This window comes from Lissotriton vulgaris, chromosome 2_1, assembly GCF_964263255.1.
Source record: "Lissotriton vulgaris chromosome 2_1, aLisVul1.2, whole genome shotgun sequence".
Lineage (NCBI taxonomy): Eukaryota > Metazoa > Chordata > Amphibia > Caudata > Salamandridae > Lissotriton > Lissotriton vulgaris.
The window spans coordinates 1166280241-1166306107 of record NC_141687.1 but is presented as its reverse complement, the minus strand read 5'-3'; the positions used below and the strand labels follow the sequence as shown (position 1 = coordinate 1166306107).

Below are 25867 nucleotides of genomic sequence, written 5' to 3'. Positions count from 1 at the left end.
AGTGGCGATGGGCTCCAGATTCTCTCCCTCGTATGCCAATCTGTTTATGGGCTGGCTGGAGGAGAATAGAATCTGGGGTCCAAAGGGCGCCAATTGGAATGCCTCCATACTGTATTGGGGAAGGTACATAGATGATTGCCTTATGATTTGGACAGGCACAGAGACTAAGCTAAAGGGTTTCATTGAAGATCTTGACTCCAATGACTGTAACATACGCTTCACATCCGCAATGAGCAAAACTAAAATCTCATTTTTAGATGTTGAATTTTTTGTGAAGGACGAAAAAATTCACAGCAGACTTTTTCGCAAACAAACAGCATGCAACTCGATACTACATGCATCTAGTTCACACCCACAGCATCAGATACGTGCAATCCCATATGGAGAATTGGTCGGGGTGAGACGTAACTGCAGTGTAGATAGTGAATTCAAAGAGAAAAAGAAAGAGACCATGACGAGATTCAGGAAGAGAGGCTATGATGGGTTAACTCTTAGGAAAGCTGAACAAAAGGTGGACAAACTGAAGAGAGTTGACACCCTTAAGGATAAGCAAATGTTATCTACAAAGAGTGAAACAGTGAGACTGGTTACCGGATATAACAATTGGTCCGGGGTACTCAGACGCAGTCTAAAGAAGCACTGGCACTTATTACGAGCTGACAGATCTCTGAGAGACCACATCACGGAGAAACCAAACATTACATACCGGAAGGGTTTATCACTAAGAAATATACTAAGCCCAAGTTACCCTATCATACCTAACAAAACAAACTGGCTGACGGAACGCACCAACGTTTTTTTTGGGTGTGAAGTGTGTGGCTTGCAAGTGGGCACACTTTCAGGGTCCCAGCGGTAAGACATATGATATCAGGACTAATATTAACTGCTTGACAAAGTTTGTTGTGTATGCCGTAGAATGCAAGTGTACAAAGAAATACATAGGCAGTACTATTAGAACACTGAGAGAGAGGATTGGGTGCTTTAAAAGAACATGTATACTTCTAAATGTTTTTCATCCATACAAGGGAAACCCTTCTTGTAAATCTCTAATGTGTGCTGGGGAGTGAAACAATTTATGTTTGAAAATGACTCATTTTGCTAAACAAGATTAACGTATATGGATGGCGAGAGAGTTTAATTAAAAATGCTTAAAGTGCTTCTTTCAAATACTTTCTCTTTCCTATTTAAAAACGTAACATTTCATATTGGGGATAAAACCAAGTTAAAATATTTTGCATGCTATTCCTAAAAACGAATTCTGGACATAGATCAGTCTTTTAATAGTAAATGATTATAAAACATGCAAGGTTGGAGGATATGAACACCATAGTAACTACACTTACCACAGACGAATGAAGACTCATGATTTTACAGATATGATGTTGGTTGGACATCCATTTGAGAATATGTAGTTTTAAAAAAAAAAATTAGACTCCATTCTTTATGATTTTTTTTCTCATCCTGTCCCTAAATGTCAAGAATCATCAGACCTTCGCTCTCTGCAGAAAGGTAGAACGAGCCAATGTCTTTGTTCTCATATAAAATCATTTGATGAACAAAAACCTTGCACATGAGATCCAATGCGATAATGTAAGTATTTCCAATGTAAATAAAAGAATGTCCTTTACCAGTTATCATTACTTATATAGCATATTTCTACCATCTCTATATCACTGTGGAGCTTTTCTATCAAGGCACCCTTCCCACACTAATTCAACAGTCATTGTGCTCTCATGTCATTGTACTTGTTTATTGAAGATCCTTTATTAAATGTATGTTAGTTAGTGGGGATTCTTTAGGCCATGTTGTGCACACCAATTGCTTTGTTGCTTCTGTAACATCCTTTCTGTACATTATTAAACAGACCTCTGTTGTTGCTGTTGAACTGCAACTTCCCCTTTTTCATTTTCCCCTCCTTTACCAATCTCCAAAAGTATTTTGACTCATCCTTTGTGATAATCTATCACCCCAAACTGAACTGCACTTGGTTTTATCCTGTGGGCTCTATGAGAGCAAAAGGAAAGCCCACCTGAAACTAATTTGAAAGAAAATGGGCTTTAAGCAGTGTCGGGTAGCACTACTTTTTTCTAAACACATTGCCCGACCCTTTGGTTTACTACTCTGTAGCAACATTCTTATGGGCCTGCATGAGGAAAAGGAAGGGGATGACATGTAGCCCACTGAGTTTGATCACAATGTAACCAGATCTGCGATATGAAATGTCTTATTTTTTATACTTTTTATGCATTCTCATCTTATTCCAGGACTGTGAAGAAATATTTGTAATTTTAAAGGATAATATTTTGTAATGATATCTTCTTATTGATGTATTTATAGGTGCTTTTATGGTTATTTTTATATGATCGAATAAAGATGATGATAATGATGACTCAGCCTTTGCTTTTGGAAGTACATCTATTTGGCGGTTTTCTTTCGGCCAATAAACTCTAAAATATTGATTGGCAGTATTGCGCAGTAGATGTGCATGTCTAAAATAGACTCATTCCCATTCGTCATGAGGAAGACCTGAGATTTCTTTTTTTTTTTTTTTTACATCTTTAGGCACTCATTTTTATTCAACTATGATTATGTACTTAATGTTGAGGTTTTTTGTTTTAATTTGTCATGTTATTGACATTGGCATGGTATGTTATATGCCATCGGTTTGGGATTTCATTTCTTTCTGTATCTAGGGAAGGAGTTTTCAAATAATTCAGCAGTTTCAAATGCAAAACATTGTGGGTACAGCTTGTGGAGATGTACTATCTCTTTTTAGAATGGATATGTTCTATGTTGGTTGAGTGCGTTGACTTCAGTGATATGTCAGATGTTCTTGGTGTTTTACGGGTAAGATCAGGAGGGCTGTGACAAATTGCTTGTATGTCTTCTATGGTAGTAGACCCACCTTTTGCCCTATAGATGTGTGTGTTTAGGTGGGATCAGCTGGTGTAAATGTTTTAGGAGGTTTAAACAACAGCAAATAGAATGGCCATGGAGAGATCACTGTTATAAGCATGGAAATACCCAACTACTGTACTGTTGGATGCAATGCTCCTTAACGTCACTTTTATATTGTATGTTCATAATTTATTGCATTTCACACTGTTTAGATGCCTCCTCATGCCAGCTAGGAAGTCACTGAGCATACCTGCTGTTTTGTTTGCCTAACCACATTTGTTAGGCTGCATCTTTCTGTTCACAGTGAATGCCAAACAGCCCCAACATAAGGCAAGTCAAAAGCATTCATTAGTATTTGGAGTAAACAACCTTGCCCATGACCTGCTGAGCACTCACCCATGCAACACTATATCAATGGTTAGTACCGCTCCTGAACCACGTTTCCCTCCGGTGCCTATGCAAAATGTTGTCATGACGTAATTGTTGAGCGGAGGGAATGTCTTTTTCTTTCCAGCTTCAGTTGAGATCCAGCAGGTGTTTTTCCCCTGAGAACTTGTTTGCGTGGTCGGACAGAATCTGAGGGCATAAAATTGTCAATTATGAAAAATATTATTGTGATGTGATGGTATGGAAAAAGTAAAGTTTAATTTATAGTAATCAACGCAGAGAGATTTGCAATAAGTTGTTATATCTTGATTGCAGAGCTGATCGCTTGCTTGAGACGTGCTCCATCGCGCTTGTTGGCAAATACACAAAATTTTCAGACTCGTATGCATCCGTCATTAAGGCATTGGAACATTCTGCCCTGGCAATAAACCACAAGCTCGAGATAAAGGTACATTGTCAAGACTTTGTTAAAAAAATCTTTTTGAAAAAGGCATGTGTACATACTCACAATAGATATTTATTTTGCACTAAGTGCATGTAATATGTTTGCCTCAGGAATTAATGTAAACTGAATTTTAGATCATGCTTCAAATAATGTTGATTATTAGTGGTGTTTAGGACGTTTCCAGTAACATGGTTCCAAATTAAAATGCAAGTTTAACAGGGAAACATACCTATGAGAAGCATCACTTTCGTTTTTATTTTTTAGGCTTGAGCCAATGAGATGGAGGATTGCATATTTGACTGAAGAATTTGCTGCAGCTCAGTGTTTTGAACAAAAATGATAGTATCTGTAGTTAAACTGCAGGAAAAAGAAAACTAATCTTGCTCCTTTAACTCTGTAAGCTGCCATTCCCTTTATGCCACGCAGGGGTTGCCTGATTAACTTGCGTCAACACTTCTGCCTTCCATGAAGGTTTTAGAAATAGTGCAATGCTGTAAGGATGCCACCCTCTAAAAAGATATTGCTAAACCCAGACGATCCTGTTGGACAGACAACCATCTCAAACCCTCACAAGGTCTGCCTTTGGTGTCAAAGCCTGAAGCACGAATCAGAGTTGTGTGAAGGGTGCAGCCTGATGGACACCTACACTGTAGGAAAGTGCCCCTTTTTGACATGGTCAACCCCACTTTTTGCCTGGCTTTTGATATGATTTCGACTAGAAGTGCACTGGATTTCTGCTAACCAGGTACCCAGGACCAGATCTCTATCCTAAAACTGTATAATTGTTTTGATCCTATTGGCAATACCTTTAGCACTCTCTAAGTCCCTAGTAAATGGTATGCTTTGTACCTATGGCATAAGGAACTAAAAAAGGGTCTCTCAGGGTTGCAGCACGAATTGTGCCACCCTAAGAGACCCCTCGCTAAACGCATGCAGGACTGGCATAGCAGGCTGCGAGTTTTGGTGCAGACAAGTGAACATGGCATGACACCAATCACTGTGTGCCATGTCCCCTAACAACAGGTGATGTGGAATTTTCTGCTTGACTATATTTCCTACATATCCTTAGTTGCTCACATTCTGAAAATGCTACATCAGGGTTGGTCCCTAGCCATTCTTATAGCCACAGAACGGCCTTTTAAGGTGTTCTTATGTAGACCTTGTACAACTCTGTGTCCCCCCCTCATATTACCTCTCGGTGCTGACCTGCATTCCAGGTCGCACGGTCCTGCATCCCAACCTCCAGCGCCTCCACCTTCAAGCCTGGAGATTAAGCAGGGGCATCAGCGCTCCTATCACTTGCAGCCAGAGGTGGGTGACGTCATCTTGTCATCCTGATGTCCCTACAGAAAGAGTGCATATGCAGGTAGATGAAACCATTTTGTTGCCTTGTGTGCTTACCTACCCAGTGCCCCTGAATTTCAAGATCCTATTATGAACTAGGGTCTGGTTAGATTCTTTAACAATCTGTCCTTGAAAAGTAAACTACCTTAGCCTCATGCAAATAATATGACCGAGCAGCTTCCCTAGTTACTCAACTGGCAGGGCATATAGTTCATTGTTTGCAGTTTAAGATCTCTGACATCATATGTTTTCTTGTTATTTATTTAAAAAAACAGTGCATAAGCAACGTTTTCATTCGTCTACAATTCTGTATCTGTTGTGGCTAATTGCTTTAAAAATGTATTTTTAAGAGCGACTATTTTCTGTTTCAATTTGCATTTAATTAGACATATTGATTTAGAAAAGTACGAGTATTGTCTATATTTTATACATTCACAGAGAATACCCATGATTTACAGATTTTCTGACATGATGAAAGTTGGAGCCTGCTTTGTAATTATTTTACAATTACACTGGAATGTTACTTTAGCAGCTTCTACCTTTTGCATTATTAGGTCTTGCCTATTCAGCGCATGCGCTGGCTCTCAATACATGCTGTATCTATTGTTTCGGCATTCAGCACGCTCCACCCTTTTTGATTGGTTCCTTCATGTGCTTTTCAAAAATCCTTTGTTTTCATTGGTGAATAGCTTACTCCTTTTACTGTTTTAGCCACACCCTGGAGACTACCACTGTTACATGCATTATTCCATGATCAGCCACATGCTTACTGTCGCAAACTATTTTTTCTTGTGCCTGGGCTCCTTTTGTGAATTTCCAGCTCATGTTCCCTGCTCTTGCTGGTAGCTCCAGGTGCTACCACGTATCCCGATTTTCATTTACCCTCCCCCACCCCCTTCTCATGATGTTGAAGTTTTAAATTCCCTGCTCCTCTCCTGTTGTCCATGTTGACCACCTTCTAACTTCTGGACATAACCAAGTCCTTCAAACTGCCTGTAACAGCCTTCCCTGAGCGCGTCCGTGTCTCAGGCAAGCTGAATAATGGAAGTGACATCGCGGCTTGCACTCCCTGCCTCTGCAGCATTATGAATTGATTTGCCCAGAATCACAGGACATTGAGCCGACGCCGAGACTACAACCTGGTTCCCCAGGTCCAAAGTCTGCAGCTCTAGCCATCAGGCCACATATGTTCCTGGGCGGTACAAAAAGGGGGTGGGGATGGACGGAGCATCTGAATCAATCAAACACTCGCACCCAGTCAAAATATCTGAGTTTAATCCATCACCATTCTTTAGCCCACTCTGCCACCCCAGTTCAGACATGGCTATATGCAAATCAGTCTGACCCTGTGCCTCATGGGAACATTCCAGCCCGAACTGCCAAGCCATGTCTTCCCTGGACCGGAAACAAGCTTCCGAGGACCGGTTTCTGGCATTCCAGCCGTCTTCAGCCCGGCTTGCTTGAATCCAGTGGCAAAGTGAGCAAGGGACTCACGTCTGAGCATACCCTGCCACACTTATGGCGGCCAAAAGCAGTACAAAAGGGGGCATATATTAACATTAAACACCACCTCTAAATACAGGCTATACATCTCTTTAAAAATCTCTTATGAGTCCCAAAAGCAAGACCTATTTTCTATGCCATAACACATCGGTAAAAGAAATTGCCATTTACAATTCCAAAAGCTCTAACTCAAACAAATGTGAGACCGGTTGCATTTCCAATGCTTGTTTTTACTCTTTTAGCTTGCAAACTTTCTCCATCTCTTTTTATTGATTTCTCTCTCCCCTTTCTTGGCCATGGTTCTTTTCAAGCCATCTTAAATCCACAGTCTCCCTATCTGGTCTGCATTGCTCGTGTGTTGCTACTTAGTAAGCAACCACTTGGATTTTCTCTGCAGCATATGCAACTAATCAATGTTGTCTACTTTCCCCTAAATGCTCTACCTGTATGTGAATTTCGCATATGATGGGGACTTGGGTAGAAGTAAATAAAAGCTGCCTGTTAATTAGAATGTTTTCTAGTCATTCCTCCTGTGTCCCTGTGGAGCACACCTTTACTTTGACTATTCTGTGTAGCTTCAGCTTTGGGAACATATGGCTGAGATACCCGCCACCCCCTCTCAACACACTCCCCCCAAGGATGGGAAACCGGAAACAGTTCTTGAACTTTTGGAAGGCGGGAAGGGAGTTACCCTTCCCGGCCGTATTTATTAAAATATGAAAGAAAATTAAAACATTAAAATAACAGTTTCATATTAGGTACAATTTCATTACCACATTGCGATGTTTGGCTGACCTTAACATATCCTCTAATACAAAGGTTCTCCTAGCCGAACTAACATCCTACAAAACATTTACTTGAAATTTTGAAATTGTACATCCTAACGTTTAAGGGCCAACGGCAAGGTCGTAACCGGTGTCAAGATCCCTAACCCAGACATATCCCCCTCCCTTGTGAGGGGCGGCACGGAGGCATACCTCAAGTGCAACTTCCAATTTCCCTTGACTTGACGGGGGCCCCACTAAAACTCGACGCCACTTAAAGGTCGTACGAGGCTCGTGTGAGGTATCTAGAAGGTAGCGTAGACCCCCCCCCACACCCCACACAACTTACCACATCTGCCGTCGCAGACGTCCTGGCCCCGGGAAATTCACCAGGAGGGGGCTGTAACCCCTCCTACCCATAAAGGGGCCTTGACCGCCTTCCCTTTCCTTTCGGCGACCCATCCTTAGAAGGGACCGCCTCCCCGTTGAGGGGCCAATGGCCACCTCCCCCGAGCGCCCCCATCCGTAATGGGTAACGCCCACTCATAGGGATCTTCCAATTAGTGCTCACCGATCATGACCTTACCGCCCGACCAAAATAAATACGACAATGCTAACTAAATACTAAATGACTACATCTAACCAACAGTAGCAACAACAACTTTACTCAAAGCATGCGTACTGATGAACACTACAGCAGAATTACTTTATTTGCAAAACATAACACAAATCGACCATTCTTTATTGCATACTCAAAATCTTCACGATAATAGCACAACCTGAAAACGAAAATCAAGAGTTATCCTTCAAACTTTATTAAAACCATTCGCTGTCTTCAGGGGCTGGTGGGTGGGTCAAAATTGGCTCTTCGTTCCGTCTCGAGCTCACGTGCAGCGAGGAGGTGCAGCGTCAGAGCACAGGAACAAGAGGATGCCTTCTGGTCTTGTTCCTCCTTTTATCCGTCTTCAGGGCGGGCGTAAACCCGCCCCTGCCTGCCCCAAGGGCGTGGCCAGCCGCGTTAGTGTCTAGGCCAACCCACTCGAGGGCGGGAAAAGGCGCGCCCCGGCTACGCCGCTTCGGGCATACCAGCCGAGACTCGCCTCCCGCCCAAGATGGCTTCCCGGGGGGATCGTGGTACTCTGCCATACGTTCGGGGGGACCGATTGGTCGCCCCTTTCCATATGGCTGAGATACCCGCCACCCCCTCTCAACACACTCCCCCCAAGGATGGGAAACCGGAAACAGTTCTTGAACTTTTGGAAGGCGGGAAGGGAGTTACCCTTCCCGGCCGTATTTATTAAAATATGAAAGAAAATTAAAACATTAAAATAACAGTTTCATATTAGGTACAATTTCATTACCACATTGCGATGTTTGGCTGACCTTAACATATCCTCTAATACAAAGGTTCTCCTAGCCGAACTAACATCCTACAAAACATTTACTTGAAATTTTGAAATTGTACATCCTAACGTTTAAGGGCCAACGGCAAGGTCGTAACCGGTGTCAAGATCCCTAACCCAGACATATCCCCCTCCCTTGTGAGGGGCGGCACGGAGGCATACCTCAAGTGCAACTTCCAATTTCCCTTGACTTGACGGGGGCCCCACTAAAACTCGACGCCACTTAAAGGTCGTACGAGGCTCGTGTGAGGTATCTAGAAGGTAGCGTAGACCCCCCCCACACCCCACACAACTTACCACATCTGCCGTCGCAGACGTCCTGGCCCCGGGAAATTCACCAGGAGGGGGCTGTAACCCCTCCTACCCATGAAGGGGCCTTGACCGCCTTCCCTTTCCTTTCGGCGACCCATCCTTAGAAGGGACCGCCTCCCCGTTGAGGGGCCAATGGCCACCTCCCCCGAGCGCCCCCATCCGTAATGGGTAACGCCCACTCATAGGGATCTTCCAATTAGTGCTCACCGATCATGACCTTACCGCCACAGGTCCGGATAGTTGACCGGCTATCCGGACCCCCCACCACACTCCTATCTAAAGGTCATGTTTTAACATCTTTAGCCAAGCTATGAAGTCTCCTATGAGTACCTCATTCCCCACCCGAGACAAATGAACACCGTCCCCCAAATACATACTGTCATCATTAATACACCCATGCGAAATAGAATGCAGTGCATTGGACCGGAACAACCTACTCACTTTGTTATTAATTTTTCTCACCGAGTGATTTAAAGCCGAAACAGAAATAGCCCCCCGCCACACTTTTCGTGGGATCATATGGGACCACGCAATTGTGCACCCTGGAACTCTCCTCGCTAACCAACTTACAGTGGAAAGCATCGCCTCCAGGAGAAGTCGTCTACCAGTGGTGACCAAATCATTGCCCCCAAGATGTACTATGACTACAGACGGCGGTGACCTCGTCCGCCCTAGCAAACCCTCGAAAAATGATTGAAACTGGTCAATACAGAGACCGCCCTTTCCGTAGAAGGACACACTGTACCCGTATTGCCCAGCCACGTGCACCATGTCACCTGCCTTGAATACGTCCGCGGCACGCCTCACGTATGAGTGGCCCACGACCCACACCTCCTTTTTCACAGCCGGTGATGTCTGACCGCTGTCCCGGTGTTGGGTCGACTGCATAGTCCGCCCCGCCTCGTAGGCTTGCGTAACTGAAAACCAAACAAAACAAGAAGCGTGAGTATATCATTACAGCTTCACAACATGTGCAAACGCACATACCTTTTATAACAATTGGAGGACCAACGCCCCACACGTTTAACTTGTTCTACATTCAGACCCCTGGCTGTAGCCTCTGTAGCAGCCCCTATCCGAAAGGAATGGATCCCAAACTCGCCCGGGTTCAAGCCCGCAGCTGTAATTGACATCGCAAGCACCCGCTGAAACTAAAACCTTGTCAGTGGGGTGGCGTCCGCGTGTCTCAACAAGGTCCCCCCCCCATGATGCCACCCTTCGTGTTAAATAATCCTCTAAACACTTCACTGGGCACATGGACGACCCGGGAAACCTGTGTAAAATTATGCAGTCGCCCATCCCGCTTTGATCGGTCTTGGACCTTACAAACGAGACAGTCATCGTCTCCCCTCTGATTTGAACGTGCTCTGCGCACAGCCCTCCCGTAACATCCTGCTTGTTCCTCGCCACTAATTCGCTTACCCGCATAGCTCCATGAAATGCCAGCGTAAAAGCGGCTCGGAATAACACTGTCTCAAAGTGAGATGAACATGTTGTAGGGAGTCTGGATAATAACTGGGCCAACCTATCCAAACCTATCGGGCGCCTCTCATCTACTCTGCGACCCTCAAGGCGTTGCCACCCTCGTAGCGCTTTTTGCACAACGAAAGACGCTGTCGGGTCCTGGATCCCATGAGCCCTAGCAACAAAGGAAATGGCAGCCCGATGCCTCTGGGCCGTGGCCACCGATTTTCCTGCCAGATGTAAAGACATCAGAAAGTTCACTACCCATTCCTCCTGACCCCAAAGCTCCTCTCTAGCAGTCCCCAAAAAGGCTAAATAGGACTGGAACGCCCCTTCATATGCCTTCCTCGTCCTGGGTGCTAAACTCTCTCCCACGAGGTTACGAAGTTCGGGGCACCGAGAGACCAGAGAGCTTCGGGAAAGGGTGCTGGCTCCGGGTCCGCTGTGGGAAGAAAACCCCAGAAGGCCTGCATACGAAAACGAGAAAGGGCATCAGCCGCCTGGTTCATTATCCCCGGGACATGTCTTGCTTTGAATAGCACATTCAATTGCATACACAGTAATACGATTTCCTTGAGCAGTCTCAAAATCCATTTGCATCGTGCTGCCTGGCTATTGATACACTCAACCACGGTCATATTGTCAGACCAGAATACCACAGAGTGATCTCTGAACCCTTCAGGCCACGTTCTCAGGGCCACCAAAATGGGGAAGAGTTCCAAGAAAGCAATGTTACTTGTCAGTCCACTGTCGCGCCACCATGCCGGCCATTTTTGTGCAGACCATCGAGTACCGAAAATGGCGCCAAAACCTATACTCCCTGCCGAATCTGTCCACAGCCCCAGCTCCTCAGAGGACACGGCCGGTTTGTTCCAGACGACTCGACCATTGAAATCCGCCAGAAATGCCAACCAAATGCGCATGTCCTGGCGGACCTTCGGGCGAGAGCCTTGTGCGATGATGGCCCTCCTTCAGTCCGACCATGGCTTGAGCGATCGAACGGGAAAAAGGGCGGGCCATTGGTATAACTCTTAGGGCAAAATTCAACTGTCCCACTAACTGCTGTAATTGATGCAGCTTAACCTTAGCTTCACTCATACACATTTGCAGGGATGCCCTGAACTTTAACACTTTATCACCTGGTAAACGGAAACAACCTTCTCCGGAGTCTAACTCGATCCCCAGAAACTCGAGGCAAGTCGAAGGACCCACCGTCTTACCTGGTGCCAATGGCACGCCAAACTGATTCATTAAAACACAAAATGCAGCCAAAGCTTGCCCACATTCCGGATCCCCGGCTGCCCCCAGGAACAAAAAATCATCGAGATAATGCATCACATGTCGAAAACCCGTCTTCTTAGTGAAGACCCATTGTAGGAAACTACTGAATTTCTCGAAATAGGCACAAGAAATAGAGCATCCCATCGGCATACACCTATCCATGTAATACTGACCCTGAAACATGAAACCCAGGAGACGCTGATCGTCTGGATGTACCGGGAGCAACCGGAACGCTGACTCGATATCAGATTTCGCCATCAGCGCACCGGGCCCCAGGCGATTCAAAATGGCTACGGCCTCATCGAAGGATGCGTACCGCACCGAACACATTTCCGGGTCTATCGCTTCGTTTACGGAAAGACCACGTGGGGCTGACAAATTATGTATCAGCCGAAACTCACCCGGGTCCTTCTTGGGGACCACTCCTAAAGGCGAACAAACAAAGTTAGCAACCGGGGGTACACTAAACGGACCGGCGACTCGACCTCGAGTAACCTCCTTCCGGATCTTTTCCTGTACCACGGTCGTATGCTGCAAGACCGATATCTGATTTTTGCATTTTTTCACACCCTGAAAGTCCCCCACTGGGATGCGGAAACCATATGAAAACCCGTTCCGCAACACCCCAGCAGAAGCACGATCCGGGTATTCACTGAGCCAGGGAATCATTGCCAAGGTATCAATCGGGGTAGGTAAAGGCGCCCCTCGGACTATGTTAGACCTGTTTGGCACCTCCTCTACCCCCGTTATCACCCGTTTTGGCTCTGCACGTGGACTCAGGATGGGATGATTGCCCACACCCACTACATTCGTGTCTAAATTTGCACGACCCCTGGGGCCTAGTACATTTACCCCTGTTAAAGTTCCAACAAACCCCCTTTTACCTGTATTACCGGTAGGCCTCGAGTGATTGTCGGTACCCGTACCTGATCGAAAGGGTGTCCCCGCATACTGACGGGAGGATTCGCCCACGTTACTCCCTACTAATGGCACTTTCAACATACCAGTATCCTTCATTTTGGACCAGGACACAGAATCATAACAATCCCAAGTTAAGTTTTTATCATGTTCTTTTGCTTTTCTGAAAAGATTATCATAGCAAAACCAATGATTACCCTCGTGTGATACCGAGTACCCCATGATCCGTGACTGATAAATCGGCAATTCGGGTAGCAATTCGGGCCTCCGTTCACCCAAGATCGATGTGAAAACCCCCCACGCCTTGCCCCAATTGCCAATGTTTTCATTTACCTTAAAGGCGGCCATCTTTGCGCGCCAAACACTCGGATGCATGAGGTCCTTCTGACTTTTAACATGCTCCATCTCATAATGATCAGTAAGCAACGAGAAGATGTTTACATATTCCCCTGCCCATATCTTTTCTTTAATAGCTAAAGGGACATGCTGACCCAACTTCTCCCTTCGAGAGGGTGCCGACTCTTCCCTCGCAATCGGCAATGGCCGCTTACCTGAACCGGACGCTGTCTCTGCGACTAAAACCGTCCCCTGTGGCTTCTCTACGGCCGCAGCCGGCGTGGATACCCTCGCTGCTTCTCGAGTTTCCTGCAGTTGCTTCATCAACACCTGCGCGTCGACAGCCGTGGCGCCCTCGCTACCTTTACCCAACCACGCTGCTAATTGTGCTGCCAGCTCGGGCGGCATATCTTCCCCGGACACGGGGGTGACCACAACGGGAATCGGATTCCCTTCCTCCGGCACGGGAGTGGGTGCTTCGAGCGGGACACTGGGACCCGGGATATCTCCCCCAGCTGCTCCCCTCCTGGGCCTCTTGCCTTTTCCTCCGGGGGCTGTTCCCTCCAAAGGACGTTTCGGGCCCCCTTCCTCATCTTTATCCATTCGCCTCTTTAGGTCGGTCACCTCTTTCATGAGAACACGCAGCATCTGGTCGGTAGTCATTCGCTTTCCCGCCTTCTTCGGCATTCTCCAGCAGAGTATCTAAAAAACAAACAAGAGGATTACAACGCTCAAAATTGGCTCTTCGTTCCGTCTCGAGCTCACGTGCAGCGAGGAGGTGCAGCGTCAGAGCACAGGAACAAGAGGATGCCTTCTGGTCTTGTTTCTCCTTTTATCCGTCTTCAGGGCGGGCGTAAACCCGCCCCTGCCTGCCCCAAGGGCGTGGCCAGCCGCGTTAGTGTCTAGGCCAACCCACTCGAGGGCGGGAAAAGGCGCGCCCCGGCTACGCCGTTTCGGGCATACCAGCCGAGACTCGCCTCCCGCCCAAGATGGCTTCCCGGGGGGATCGTGGTACTCTGCCATACGTTCGGGGGGACCGATTGGTCGCCCCTTTCCATAAATGGTGTACAGGGTGCTCTGAGTGAAAAACATGACCAGCCATGCAGTTCTGGTTGTCAATTGTTTCCTTAGCTGTTGACCTGATGCTTTTAATTTAGACCATCATAGATATCTTCAGATAGAATGTAAATTGAGTTGACATGTTGGGTGCATACAAAATAGCAACTATAATTATTTGTGATAAATCGTAGATTTAAGCGGTCAAGTTCAACAGTTTTAGTTCAAGAAGTTGGATCTCGTAGTATTTCTTATGTGTCTCACAACTATGTTTATATAAGACATTGCTGATGTTGAGTAATTTTTACCTTCGCAGTATATTGATTCAGCTGACCTGGAACCAGTTACTTTACAAGACGATCCTGTTCGGTATCACGAGGCCTGGCAGAAGCTATGCAGTGCAGAGTATGTTTTAATATTAAGATAATTCTTTTGCCACTGTGTAATGGTACTTCAGTCGGGTTTGAAAGACATAAATATCTATAACCTATGCATATGTATACTATCTGTATTCACCAGTATCTCAGAGTGCTTAACAAGAATGTTCTAGTTTGAGTGTGAGAAAGCCCATTTGATCAACACTGTACTTAGGCTTTATTTATAGACATTGAACAGGACCGTAGAGTTCTATACACCTTGGGCATTGCCTTAAATGCTTAATAGGGTAACATTGACAACATTTTCTTCCGTTACAATTGTGAATGTCCTCGCATTGTTTGTCCTTGTGCATCTATAAGAACAAAACACTTAAAATATGTATATTTAAATATATTAGCAATTCATAGCTTATTGTGTGTGAGCCTCCTCTGCTACATAGGTTTTAATCCTTTGTTGAAGTAGTGCACCTTTCATAGCGAGTTTTTAGAAATGTAGATCATTACCCCCCTTCGAAGCAGGGAAGGGGAATATAACCGTACCTGTACTCCAGCTTTTCAGACACTCAAGATCACTTTAAAGGTATAATTTGTATGCCTTTTTCAGTGGTGTCCTCGTCCCAGGAGGATTTGGTGTTCGAGGTACAGAAGGGAAAATTCAAGCGATTTCCTGGGCAAGAAAACAGAAGAAGCCATTTCTGGGTGTGTATTCAGTACTAAGTGAGCTGTCACAACTTTTCCTAAGAGCATGCATACTAATCTGAGAAAGGAAAGCATAGTCTTCATATTGGGATATTGATTGATCACCATAAAAACTGAAAAGACTATTACAGGACTGCGTAGACCTTATTATATGTAGAAATGTAATCGCTATAGAGTTGTCTATTGTAACTTGAAAACAAGTCAATCACAGCTGTAAATCAAAACGAATAGATTTATTCTGTAAGAATACCCTTTTTAACTATAAAAACAATAAGACACAGTAGCTATCAGAAGTTGAAAATGTTACACTGCAGCTTTAGTTAAAGCAAGCCACACCATGGCTGTCCAGTCATAGCTTTCACAGGCAGCCAGTCTCTTCCTTCTTTTTTTCTTTTGTCCAGCTTTGCTCTGCACGACCCGAGAGCACTAAGCCCTGCCATGTTTGTCTGACAAGAAACCTTTATGCATATATGTTTTACATTTTCACTAGACATTTTACTTCTTTGCTGATGATTTTCCTGTGGCTAACTCGAAATTAGATTGTTACAGCTTTTATCCTTAAAATGTCATTACTTTGTGTAATGTGATCTTCATGTAATGGAAATATACGAAAGGTCACAATGCTTTGTTAGGTTTATGCACCTGACCATACATTCTAATGGATACTTCTAACTGCAGATTCCTCGCTTTGTGAATACGGAATCCAGACACTTTTTAGCAATACCTCTGTGCACCAGTAGATGACATCATGCATCTTCTCACTGACATCGTTCCACTCCAGAAGTGACGGGCAAATCTGCATATAAATGGCACTCATGCGTGTTGTCACTTCTTTCTTTCCGTGCCTTGAAACTCAAACCAGACCTTTTACCTAATCTTTTAACTGGAATTTTCATCATAAATTAACCAGTGTGCAAGAGAAATGTCATCGTGTAAAACTAGGGGTTCAAACCCTGCAGGGACTGTGCCGAACATATGTCTGTGACACACCAGCCCAAAGTCTGTTTGTGGTGCCTGGGGTCAGACCACGATTCCAAGGGCTGTGGTGACTGCACCCAGATGGACCCAAAAGTTATACCTGAACATAAAACTAAACTCTACATGGCCAAGCACAAGAGGCCCCTTATTGTGAGTAGTCAAATTAAAAAGGGAGGTCCTGCTCCCGAAGATGTTCCTGCGGCCGGTCATCGCCATGGTCAAAGTTTTTTGGTACGTTGAAAAAGAAACAAAAAAAATCCAGGCAGGAAACTCCTCCTTCCCACCACTCTCAAACTCCAGAGAGGGAAGTAGGATGCCATTGTACTTCTCGGTTCTTGTTCTCGATCTCCTCGGAGCTGATTTGGTCCCCGGCCCCGACGCATGCTGACTTCAGAGGTCTTTAATCAATGTTGCAGCAATTAGAAACCTTCAGAGACGCCTTGCTGGGGATCTTCTACACTTTACTGGCTCCCTCAGGCGTTCCTTCGGGCCCCAAGGAACCGCAGGAGCCCCCAGTCGGACTGTACTGGCAGGTCTGCCCTCTGTGTCCCTTGGATCTACATTGAATCCAGCACCGACTTCGTTGCCTGCTCCAGCCCCATTACCTCCAACTGTGCTCATCCGGTTCACATTGACATGAACGCCACAAGAGGATGTATGTAGCCTATAATACTACTTTCACAGTTGTGATACGAAGGACAGCTTTAATATTGGACTTCCAACCGTAGAAGTTTAAACAAATGTATTAACTGAAGTCTTGCAGCCTGGCTCTTTACCCTTCAACAAGGCACTAACTTACACTGTTTTGGGCACTTAGGCCAAGCCCTTTTCAGGAATGCCCGGGAATAGGCATGTTGCCCATCGCTGTTGCCCCGCACCTGTCAAATCTGCCTTCCTGGCACAGTATCTCACTCTTGAGGGCGAGGTGGTTAAAGCTTACACCAGCACGGTCAACCCAAACGCTTTTCCTACCACTCCTCCTGATCGTGAGTCCAAACAAATTAAGGATAATCTGCTACATGAGCCTTACTGTATGATCAATCAATGCCCGCTGCCTATTTGGCTGTTATTCCGATGCCCTTTGGGATACAGTAGCTCAGGTTTTACTGGCTATTCCAGATTAACTTCAGGTGTCTCTCTAGCAGGCTGTGATACGGCAACATTTGTAAGAAGCTCAGGACTGTACACAACTGGTTGTTTGGGATGTGCCATTGGCACCATTTTGGCTCTCTCTCACATTGCCTGGTTGAGATCCACAGGTTTCTCTGGGTAATTCCTCATATTTTTATTAGACATGCCCTTCAATGGATCCCTCCTTTTTGGAGATAAAGCCGCCTATGCCTTAGAGTGCTTTAAAGAGAGCTGAGCCACAGCGCATTACTGGGGCGTGTCCGCTTCCACAAAGCAGTTCAACCAGCAATTTTGACCACTTCATAGAGGTTTTCCCATCCATCAACGCCGCACTCTTCTTCCAGTCCACCAGGTTTTTCAACATTTTTGTAGCAGAGGACACAGTCCCAGAGACCATGAAGTCAGCCGGAGCAGTATGCTGCTGGGTCCCCTGCTCATCCAGCGGCTGCAACCACAAAACCGTTTTAGTATACCCTTGACGGCACACAGCTACCCTGTCAGAGCCAGGATCCGATATTTCCTCCAGGAATGACCAAAAGGGTCATATAGAAAGTTCCAGTTCCAGGAGCCAGTACTGGGTGTTACACCCGCTACGCATCGCCAAAGCAGATAACAATAGCAGAGAGATCTTTGCGATTGTTAAAAGCTTTATGTCTCCTGTTGCTGATGCTGCCACCCTCCCGTCCTCTGCGCAATGGTGCGAGGAGCTGTCCTCCTTTTTCACTACCAAAATAGCGAAGATTCAGCAGGACCTTCTAGCGGCTCTAACCGCCGATTGTTCAGCAGCTGACCTGCGCCATTCTCTATGTCCATGTCCTGGTCAGCAGCTTACAAACTTCACGCAAATTGCAGAGAGCGCAGTTCTTCCTCTCCTCCAGTCCCTGAAATCCGGCTCCCCAGCCGATCCGTGCCCAGCCCGGGTGCTCTTGGAAGTGGCGGAAACAGTCTGCACTGAGATCACGCAGATAGTGAATCTCTCCCTGGCCTCAGGTGAGGTGCCTTTAGTTTGGAAACAGGCCAAACTTCTGCCGCTTCTGAAAAAACCAGGGTTGGATGCCACGGTTCCCGGGAACTACCGCCCCATTTCCCTTTTACCGGCACTCAGGAAAATCTGTGAGAAGGTGGTTCTTCAACAACTGGAGAGCTTTGTTGAAACTTCTAATGCCCTCCACCCTGCCCAATCGGGCTTCAGGGCTGCATACAGCACCGAGACGGCGCTGGTGGAGATGACCGAGTCAATTCGGGAGTGCCTGGATGGGGGCGGCAGAGCGGTCCTAATTTTATTGGACCTCTCTGCCGCGTTCGATACCGTCCCTTATGAGCTCCTCCTTGGCCGGCTGTCTGCCATTGGTATTGGGGGGGTTGTTCTAGATTGGTTGTCCTCTTTTTTATCTGACAGGACCCAGCAAGTCTGGATGCCTCCCCATGCCTCTGAGCCTAAACCATTGCTTAAAGGGGTCCCGCAGGGGTCCACTCTTAGCCCCTTACTGTTCAATGTTTACATCACCCCCCTGGTTTATCTAGCGGAACAGTATGGGGCTAAGATCATAGGGTACGCAGATGATACCCAACTGCTGTTTACCTGGCCAGACGATAGCCTGGATACGTCGGCAGTTCATCTGTGCTTGTCCTCTGTATTTCGCTGGCTTACGCAGGCCCAGCTGAAATGCAATGAGGACAAATCGGAAGTGGTTTTTTATGGTTCCTTCCCCCCCTCGTTCAAGAACATGCTGTGGCCCCCTAACATTCCCAGCCCTAAAGAGATGGGGAGACCTGCCAAAAACCTTGGCATCTGGTTCACAGAAGACCTCAGATTCGAGGATCATATTAAAAAGCTCACTGGCACCTGCTTTGCCACTCTGAGAATGATCCGCAAATTTTTCCCCTTGCTCCCTAGGGATGCCAAGGAGACGGTTGCTCGGGCACTCAAACTGGCAAGGCTGGATTATGCGAATGCACTGTTCAGTGGCATTCCGGCCTATCTGGTGAAACGCCTTCAAATCATCCAGAATGCGGCTGTCCGTCTTCTATTTAACATCCCTAGATGGAAGAGCGTCCGCGCTGAGATGCGCACGCTCCATTGGCTTCCTGTTGCTCAGCGCATCTTGTTTAAATCTCCGGTGCTTGCGTTTCGTGCTACCCACGACTTAGGCCCCCTGTATCTGAGAAAGAGATTTACCAGCTATGCCCCCGCACGCACCCTCAGATCTTCCACTCTGTTCAAACTGGCCCTTCCCCGCTTTAAGCGAGCGAGACTCGGTGGCCAATCGATCTCTGTGATCGTGGCTCGGGCCTGGAATGCACTCCCTTTTCACCTGCGTTCCATGCCAACAGTTGATGCATTTAAAAAACACCTGAAAACACATCTGTACAAGAGTGTAATCTGAGATGCTTCCTTCTTGTTTTGCTGTCTGCCTCTCCCATACCCGCGCCAGGATACTCTCAAGTAACGGAGCGCGCTACAAAATGGTTTATAACATAACATAACATAACTTCTTGCGCCAGTGAAGGATGGAGGCCTTCGTCCTATTTGGGATCTCCGCCCTCTCAATGCCCTTCTCTGAAAGGACTCATTCAAGTTGCTGGTGCTAACCCAGGTCTAGTCTATCCTGGACTCTAGAGACCGGGTGGTAACCTTGGACCTGCAGGGCTCTTATTTTCACATCCCTGTCTAACAGCCCACAGGCACTACCATTGGTTCACTATTTAACAAGAGCATTTTCAATTTACATTGCTCCCCTTAGACTTACCAGCCACCCTCTGGTGTTCACGAAAGTGGTGGCGGTGGTCACAGCACATCTGTGGAGAGTGGGGTAGCCAGTCTTCCTCTACCGCAATGACTAGTTGGTCAAGGAGAGCTTGCCCCAGGTAGCGTCAACCTCCTCCAGACTACAGCAAACCTTCTAACATCAGTGGTGGTCACTTTCGAGTCCTAGTCACACCAGACTTCTTCACAGACGCTCCCTTTAGTCAGAGCCATTCTGGATATGCTACAGTCTCATGCCTTTCCCCATAAACAAAGAGTCGGACATTATGGCTATGGTCCCGATGTTTCAGCCTCTGTCTTGGACCTCAGGATGACTCTAGCTTGCTGTGATTGTTGTCCTCCTGCATTCTGATAATGTCACATGCCTTTTGTCACATGAAGGCTCTGCATTGGCCACAATTGATACGACTTCAGAAAAGGTGTTTGATTGAATCCAGATAGTGGGGCAGACTGTAAAAGATCTGCAGTGAGGACTACTGGTTCACGGTTGGATTAGCGGCAGGCCCCTTTCTCAATGCCACCCAGTTCTGTCAGTGGTCATGGCTGAATTGCTGCTGGCTTGGCAAGGCCATCTGAGAGAGGTGGAGATCAGAGGGCTCTTATCTCTGGTAGAGACTTTTTTTTTTTTAAACCTTTATTTTAACAATCTCATACATCATATCAGATGCAGATTGGTTACATACATATACGGCACGTTTCGGCAGACTTAAATAAATGAGATCACATTTCACAGCGGGCATGTCACAGATGAGACTCTGGTACGTCCAGACACAGTATGCAATGCACAATGTACAGTAGGTCATAATTTACAAAGGGGGAGCAATGCAGCAGATAGGATCTTAGTGCAGTATAGTTCACAGTGTATAGTACAGGGATAAATCGACAGCTCCCAATACTCAGCGACATTTCTGGCAGTGCACGTAGCATTAGAAGTACAAAAGATATTATCACCATTGAGCCCGTCAAGGGTTGGCAGCCAGCACCTGGCTACCAGCACATATGGCGCTCCAGTGTAGTCAGCGCTCAGCGTTATCAGGTACTCTCTGTCACATCATCAGTACGCATCCACAACGGTTTGCTTCACTCACACCACGCCATTTTGGCTATCACATTCCGAGTCCCCTTGTTGTGCGGTCTTAGACAGCCAGTAAGTCTGCAGTGGGCTCCAGAAGTCCTTAGGCCTACACCTTACAGGCATCAAATCAGCATATACATTATATTGATCCTGACAATATTCCACATCATCTAACCATTCTTTGAATTTCGGAGCCCTGCCTCTTCCCCATCTACAAGCTATCCTTCTTTTCGCCAGTAATAGTGCGATATCTGCAAACCTGCGGTAGGGTCTTGGTACGTCTTTCGTGTATCCTAGCAGCATGACCAGGGGATCCAATGTTATAGCTTCCTCAGTCATGACGTGTAGTGCATCATGAACCTGAACCCAGTAATCATGCACTGCATTCCCACGCCAGGTGTAGAAATCCAGCCCCCTCCGCTCGACATCGAGCGCACCTGTCATCCTTTGCCAAGTGAAACCTAAGCTTCCTAGCTGGTGTGTAATAGAATCTCTGAACAAATTTATAGTGTATGATCTTAAGCCTGCAGCTAGATGAAATGTTGGCAGTGACGTTACAACAATAGTTCCACTGCTCATCAGTGATGTCAATGCCTAGCTCAAGTCTCCACTGCTCTCGTGCATGACTAATGGGAGTCCCTCGCTGCGTTCTAATGGTGTTATGCAACTTCGACACTAGGTGTCGGCCATCGGACACCAGCATAGTATGCAGTGGAAGAACTACCCCTGGTTCATCTGGAAATTGGGGAAGCAAGTCACGTAGCCCTTGACGGAGCCTTATGTAATAGAAGATGTCTAAAGGAGAGGTTTGCTCCTCTCGGAATAATTGGTCTTTCGTACGGAGTGCACCCTCGAGAAATAGGTCGCCCCACGTGGCCAGCTTGTTTCGTCTGCACATGTTTTGAAACCCTGTTTCTTGCAACAGGGACAATTGGGGATGGTACGTGAGTGGCATCGCCGGTGAGTAAAGCATTGTGGCTTCCAAAACTTTTGCAATTCGATTCCACGCATCTATCGTGCATGTCACCGTGGTGGCCGGTGTCTCCACATCTCTAACCTTCCCCTGTATCATTCCATTGAGCGGGAGTGGATGCACGATCCATTCCTCTGCAGCTATCTGTGGCATAAAAGGCGTGGGGTGTACCCAATAATATGCATATTGCGCCTGGGCGCTCAAGTAATATACCTCAAAATCCGGGACATCAAACCCCCCTTTTTCATAAGGCTGTGTTAGGGTGGACCACTTCAATCGTGGTTGTTTGCCTCCCCAGAATAATCTAAGGAGTTCTGACCTCAGTCGTTTGAAAAAGTAGGCGCCGGGGTGGTAGGGGACATTCTGAAATAGATACAAGAAGCGTGGGAGCACCACCATCTTCACTAGCGAGGCTCTGCCCGCCATAGAAAGCGGCAGGGACATCCATCGCGTGACATTATCAGCTAGTTTGGAGATGGCCACTCCATAATTGAGTCTAGTCGTCTATTCTCTATTAAGAGAGATCATTATGCCCAGATAGCGAAGATCAGTATCGCACCACTCCAGGGGGTAGTCCAGCTGGAATCTCTCAACAGCCGCCGTGAGTGGGAAGAATTGTGATTTTTTTCCAGTTCATGTGCACACCCGATATTCTTCCAAAAACAAGGAGTTCCCGCAGGAGCGGATTGAGATTCACCTGTGGGTCCTTCACGTATAGGGTGATGTCGTCCGCATAAAGCGACACTCCTATCTGCCTCTGAAAGCAGTTGAACGCACTATTTTTATGCAGCTGTCTAATCCGGCAGGCCAGCGGCTCTATCGCAATGGCAAAGAGCAGCGGGGAGAGAGGACATCCCTGTCTAGTACCCCTCGTTATAGGCATTTGAGGGGAGAGTGTTCAGTTGACAATCACTCTAGCCACTAGTTTGGTGTATAACAATTTCACCCACGCAATAAATATTTTAGGAAACCCCATTCTACACAATATATCGATTAGGTAGTTCCATTCCACTGAATCGAATGCTTTTGTAGCATCCAAAAATACTGCGGCAACAGGGAGCTCAGGAGCTATAGTGGGGATTAAGGAGAAATGCGTGCGAAGATTATGGGTAGTGGCCCGGCCCGGCACGAAGCCGGACTGGTCCGGAAGTACTATAGTGGGCATAATCAAAGACAACCGCGACGCCAGCACTTTTGCTAGTATTTTTGCATCACAATTAAGCAACGACAGGGGTCTGTATGAGTCTGTGTCTAGACGGTCCTTACCAGGTTTTAGCAGAGACGTAATCGCCACCTCTCTCATTGATCCCGGCAGAATCCCCACCTCCAAAGACTCCTCAAACACCTCCTTAAGCACCGGGGCCATCGTATCAATATAGCATTTATAGAACTCGGCAGGGGGAGTCCGCCCAATCCCGTCGCTTTTCCATAACTCAAAGACATTATGGCATCTCGTATTTCGTCAACCTCCAGAGGCCCTCCGAGAAATGCTCTATGACCATCGGAAAGCCAGCACAATGCAATGTCGTCCAGAAAGCTCCCAAAGTGGACCTCCCCCGTCTGTTGCGTAGAGTATAACTGTTCATAGTGTTGCAGGAAAGCATTCTGAATCCCTATCGTGTCTTGGCACCGTCCACCCTCTGTCGTTTCAATTTCGAGGATACCAGTGCTAAAGCGTTGGTGTCTCGTGAGGGCAGCAAGTACTTTACCCGGTCGTTCCCCTTCGCAATATTTCCTAGCCGTCCAATATTTCCCCCTATACTTCACTTTTCTGGTGGCCTCTTCCTCGAATTCTGACAGTTTGTCCCTAAACTTAGGGCAAATCTCTGGGTCAGCATTACTTATCATCTCTCTCTCCAATTCCTTTAATTCCATTTCCAATTTCGCTATGGTCTTGACGATTTCTCGCAGTATCCCGCAGCTTTTAGAGATGGTAATCCCTCGAATTGTCACCTTAAATGCTTCCCATATCATCTCCACACTATCAACCGACCCCTTATTCCTGGGAAAGAATGCCTCAATCTCATCCCCCAGCTCCGCCTTGAAAATTGGATCCAAGAGTACTGAAGGGAACAATCTCCATGGGGGTCCCGGCCTATTGAGACCTGGGATTGTCACAACAACCAGAACCGGACAGTGGTCTGAGTAAGTCCTGGAGAGGTGTTCCACCCTGTGTAATCCCATGCTAAGTCCCCGCAATAGAAAACAATAGTCCAAGCGCGCCCAGGTTCGTGCATGTGCCGTGAAGTGTGTGCCTTCTCTACTCTCGGGGTGCGCAAACCTCCAGCTATCCACCAATCCAGCCTCCTCCAGTATGCCTCTCAAGATGTCTCTCGCTTGTTTGTTATATTGACTACTCCCATCAGACCTATCCGCCCCAGGACGCAAAGCTATGTTAAAGTCCCCGCCCCATATGATATGTGTGGCTTCTATTGCAAGGACGTGTCCCCAGAGTGTAGTAAAAAAACCCGGAGTATCAACATTGGGTGCAAAGCAGTTCACGATCACAACAGTATCCGACCCAAGCCTACCCCACATTATCACACACCGCCCTGCAGGATCTAATTTCACCCCCAACTCCTGAAAATGAAGCGACTTTTTGACCAACACTGCAGTCCCTCTAGCGTATGACGACTATGATGAAAATTTCCTAACGAGGGCCCAATGACTAGCGAATTTAGGGTCCACCCGTGGGTGGAGATGCGTTTCTTGTAATAAAGCTATCTGCACCTGGTGTCTATCCAAGTATGCCAATACATTTCTACACTTTCTGGCATCGTTAAGACCCCGTACATTCCAGGACAGGATCGATATTTTATCCAGCGCAGTGTCAGCCATTATCCACATTGCATCCCATCATTGCCAACACACCTATGTGCATACCCCGCCGCTCAAGTGAAGTGTATCTCAGCCAAAATACATTATGCAACTGCATCCGCATCCAATCTACATCACAAGCACACCCCGTGGTCCCACCCTCCCCAAATTGACAACATCCAACTACAACACACCGCCCCCATACTGCCCTAGAACGTAAGTCCATAAACAGGAATAGTTCGAACAGTGCAGGCCGTCTAATACGAGAGTTCACAGCATGCCACCCATTGATCACCCAGCAGAGCCCCGCTATCCAGCAGAAGTAGGGATGCAACTGAGAGCAAGGCACAAGACCTCCATACGTTATGATTAAACAAGAAAGGCCTTCTACGATACAGCCTCGCCAAAACCCACGACCCAAATAGGCAGCCATGAGCACAGCAGTGAAAAAAACAAAAAAGCAAAGGAAAGCAGTTCCAAGGGACCATCGCACTTCAATACAAGTGCACCCACCCGCCACCCACTGAAGCAACCCCAACCTGCCACTAACCCCTACCCCCCCCCCCCACCCTTAACAAAACCTAAACATCCCAACATTTGCATCAGAAGCAACAAGTTCAATGGGGTATACCTTTCAGGGTGTAACCTAGAAGTGCACATAACCACCCCCCACACCTCGCCTTTGACCTCTATTTCACACACTAGGCGCGACCCAGGTAGTGGGGGGGGGGGGTGCCTGGAGTACATTACCACCGCAGTCCAGTGTTCGTCCAGTGACCTCTGGCAGCGCACAATATGTCCATCTCTCAGGCCTCCTCAATGAAATCAAAAACAAAAAAAAGGGGAAAAGTAGCGGAACCTCGCAAGCGCAAGTTCAGATTCCACGCATGCAGTGCTCAGCGTCATTCATCCTCATTGGCCGAGTGGAAATCTTCCTGT

At 46.8% G+C, this 25867-nt stretch overlaps 1 protein-coding gene across 4 annotated transcripts in view; it reads left to right on the top strand.

Annotated features, from left to right (window-relative positions):
- Nucleotides 1-25867, top strand: part of CTPS1 (CTP synthase 1) — a 218302-nt gene that overhangs the window by 38395 nt on the left and 154040 nt on the right. For all 4 annotated transcript variants that reach the window (XM_086956865.1, XM_086956864.1, XM_086956862.1 and 1 more), the window contains exons 9-11: nt 3601-3733; nt 14428-14516; nt 15093-15187. In XM_086956865.1, coding sequence (XP_086812991.1) covers nt 3601-3733; nt 14428-14516; nt 15093-15187 — 317 coding nt within the window. The remainder of the gene's footprint in view (nt 1-3600; nt 3734-14427; nt 14517-15092; nt 15188-25867) is intronic.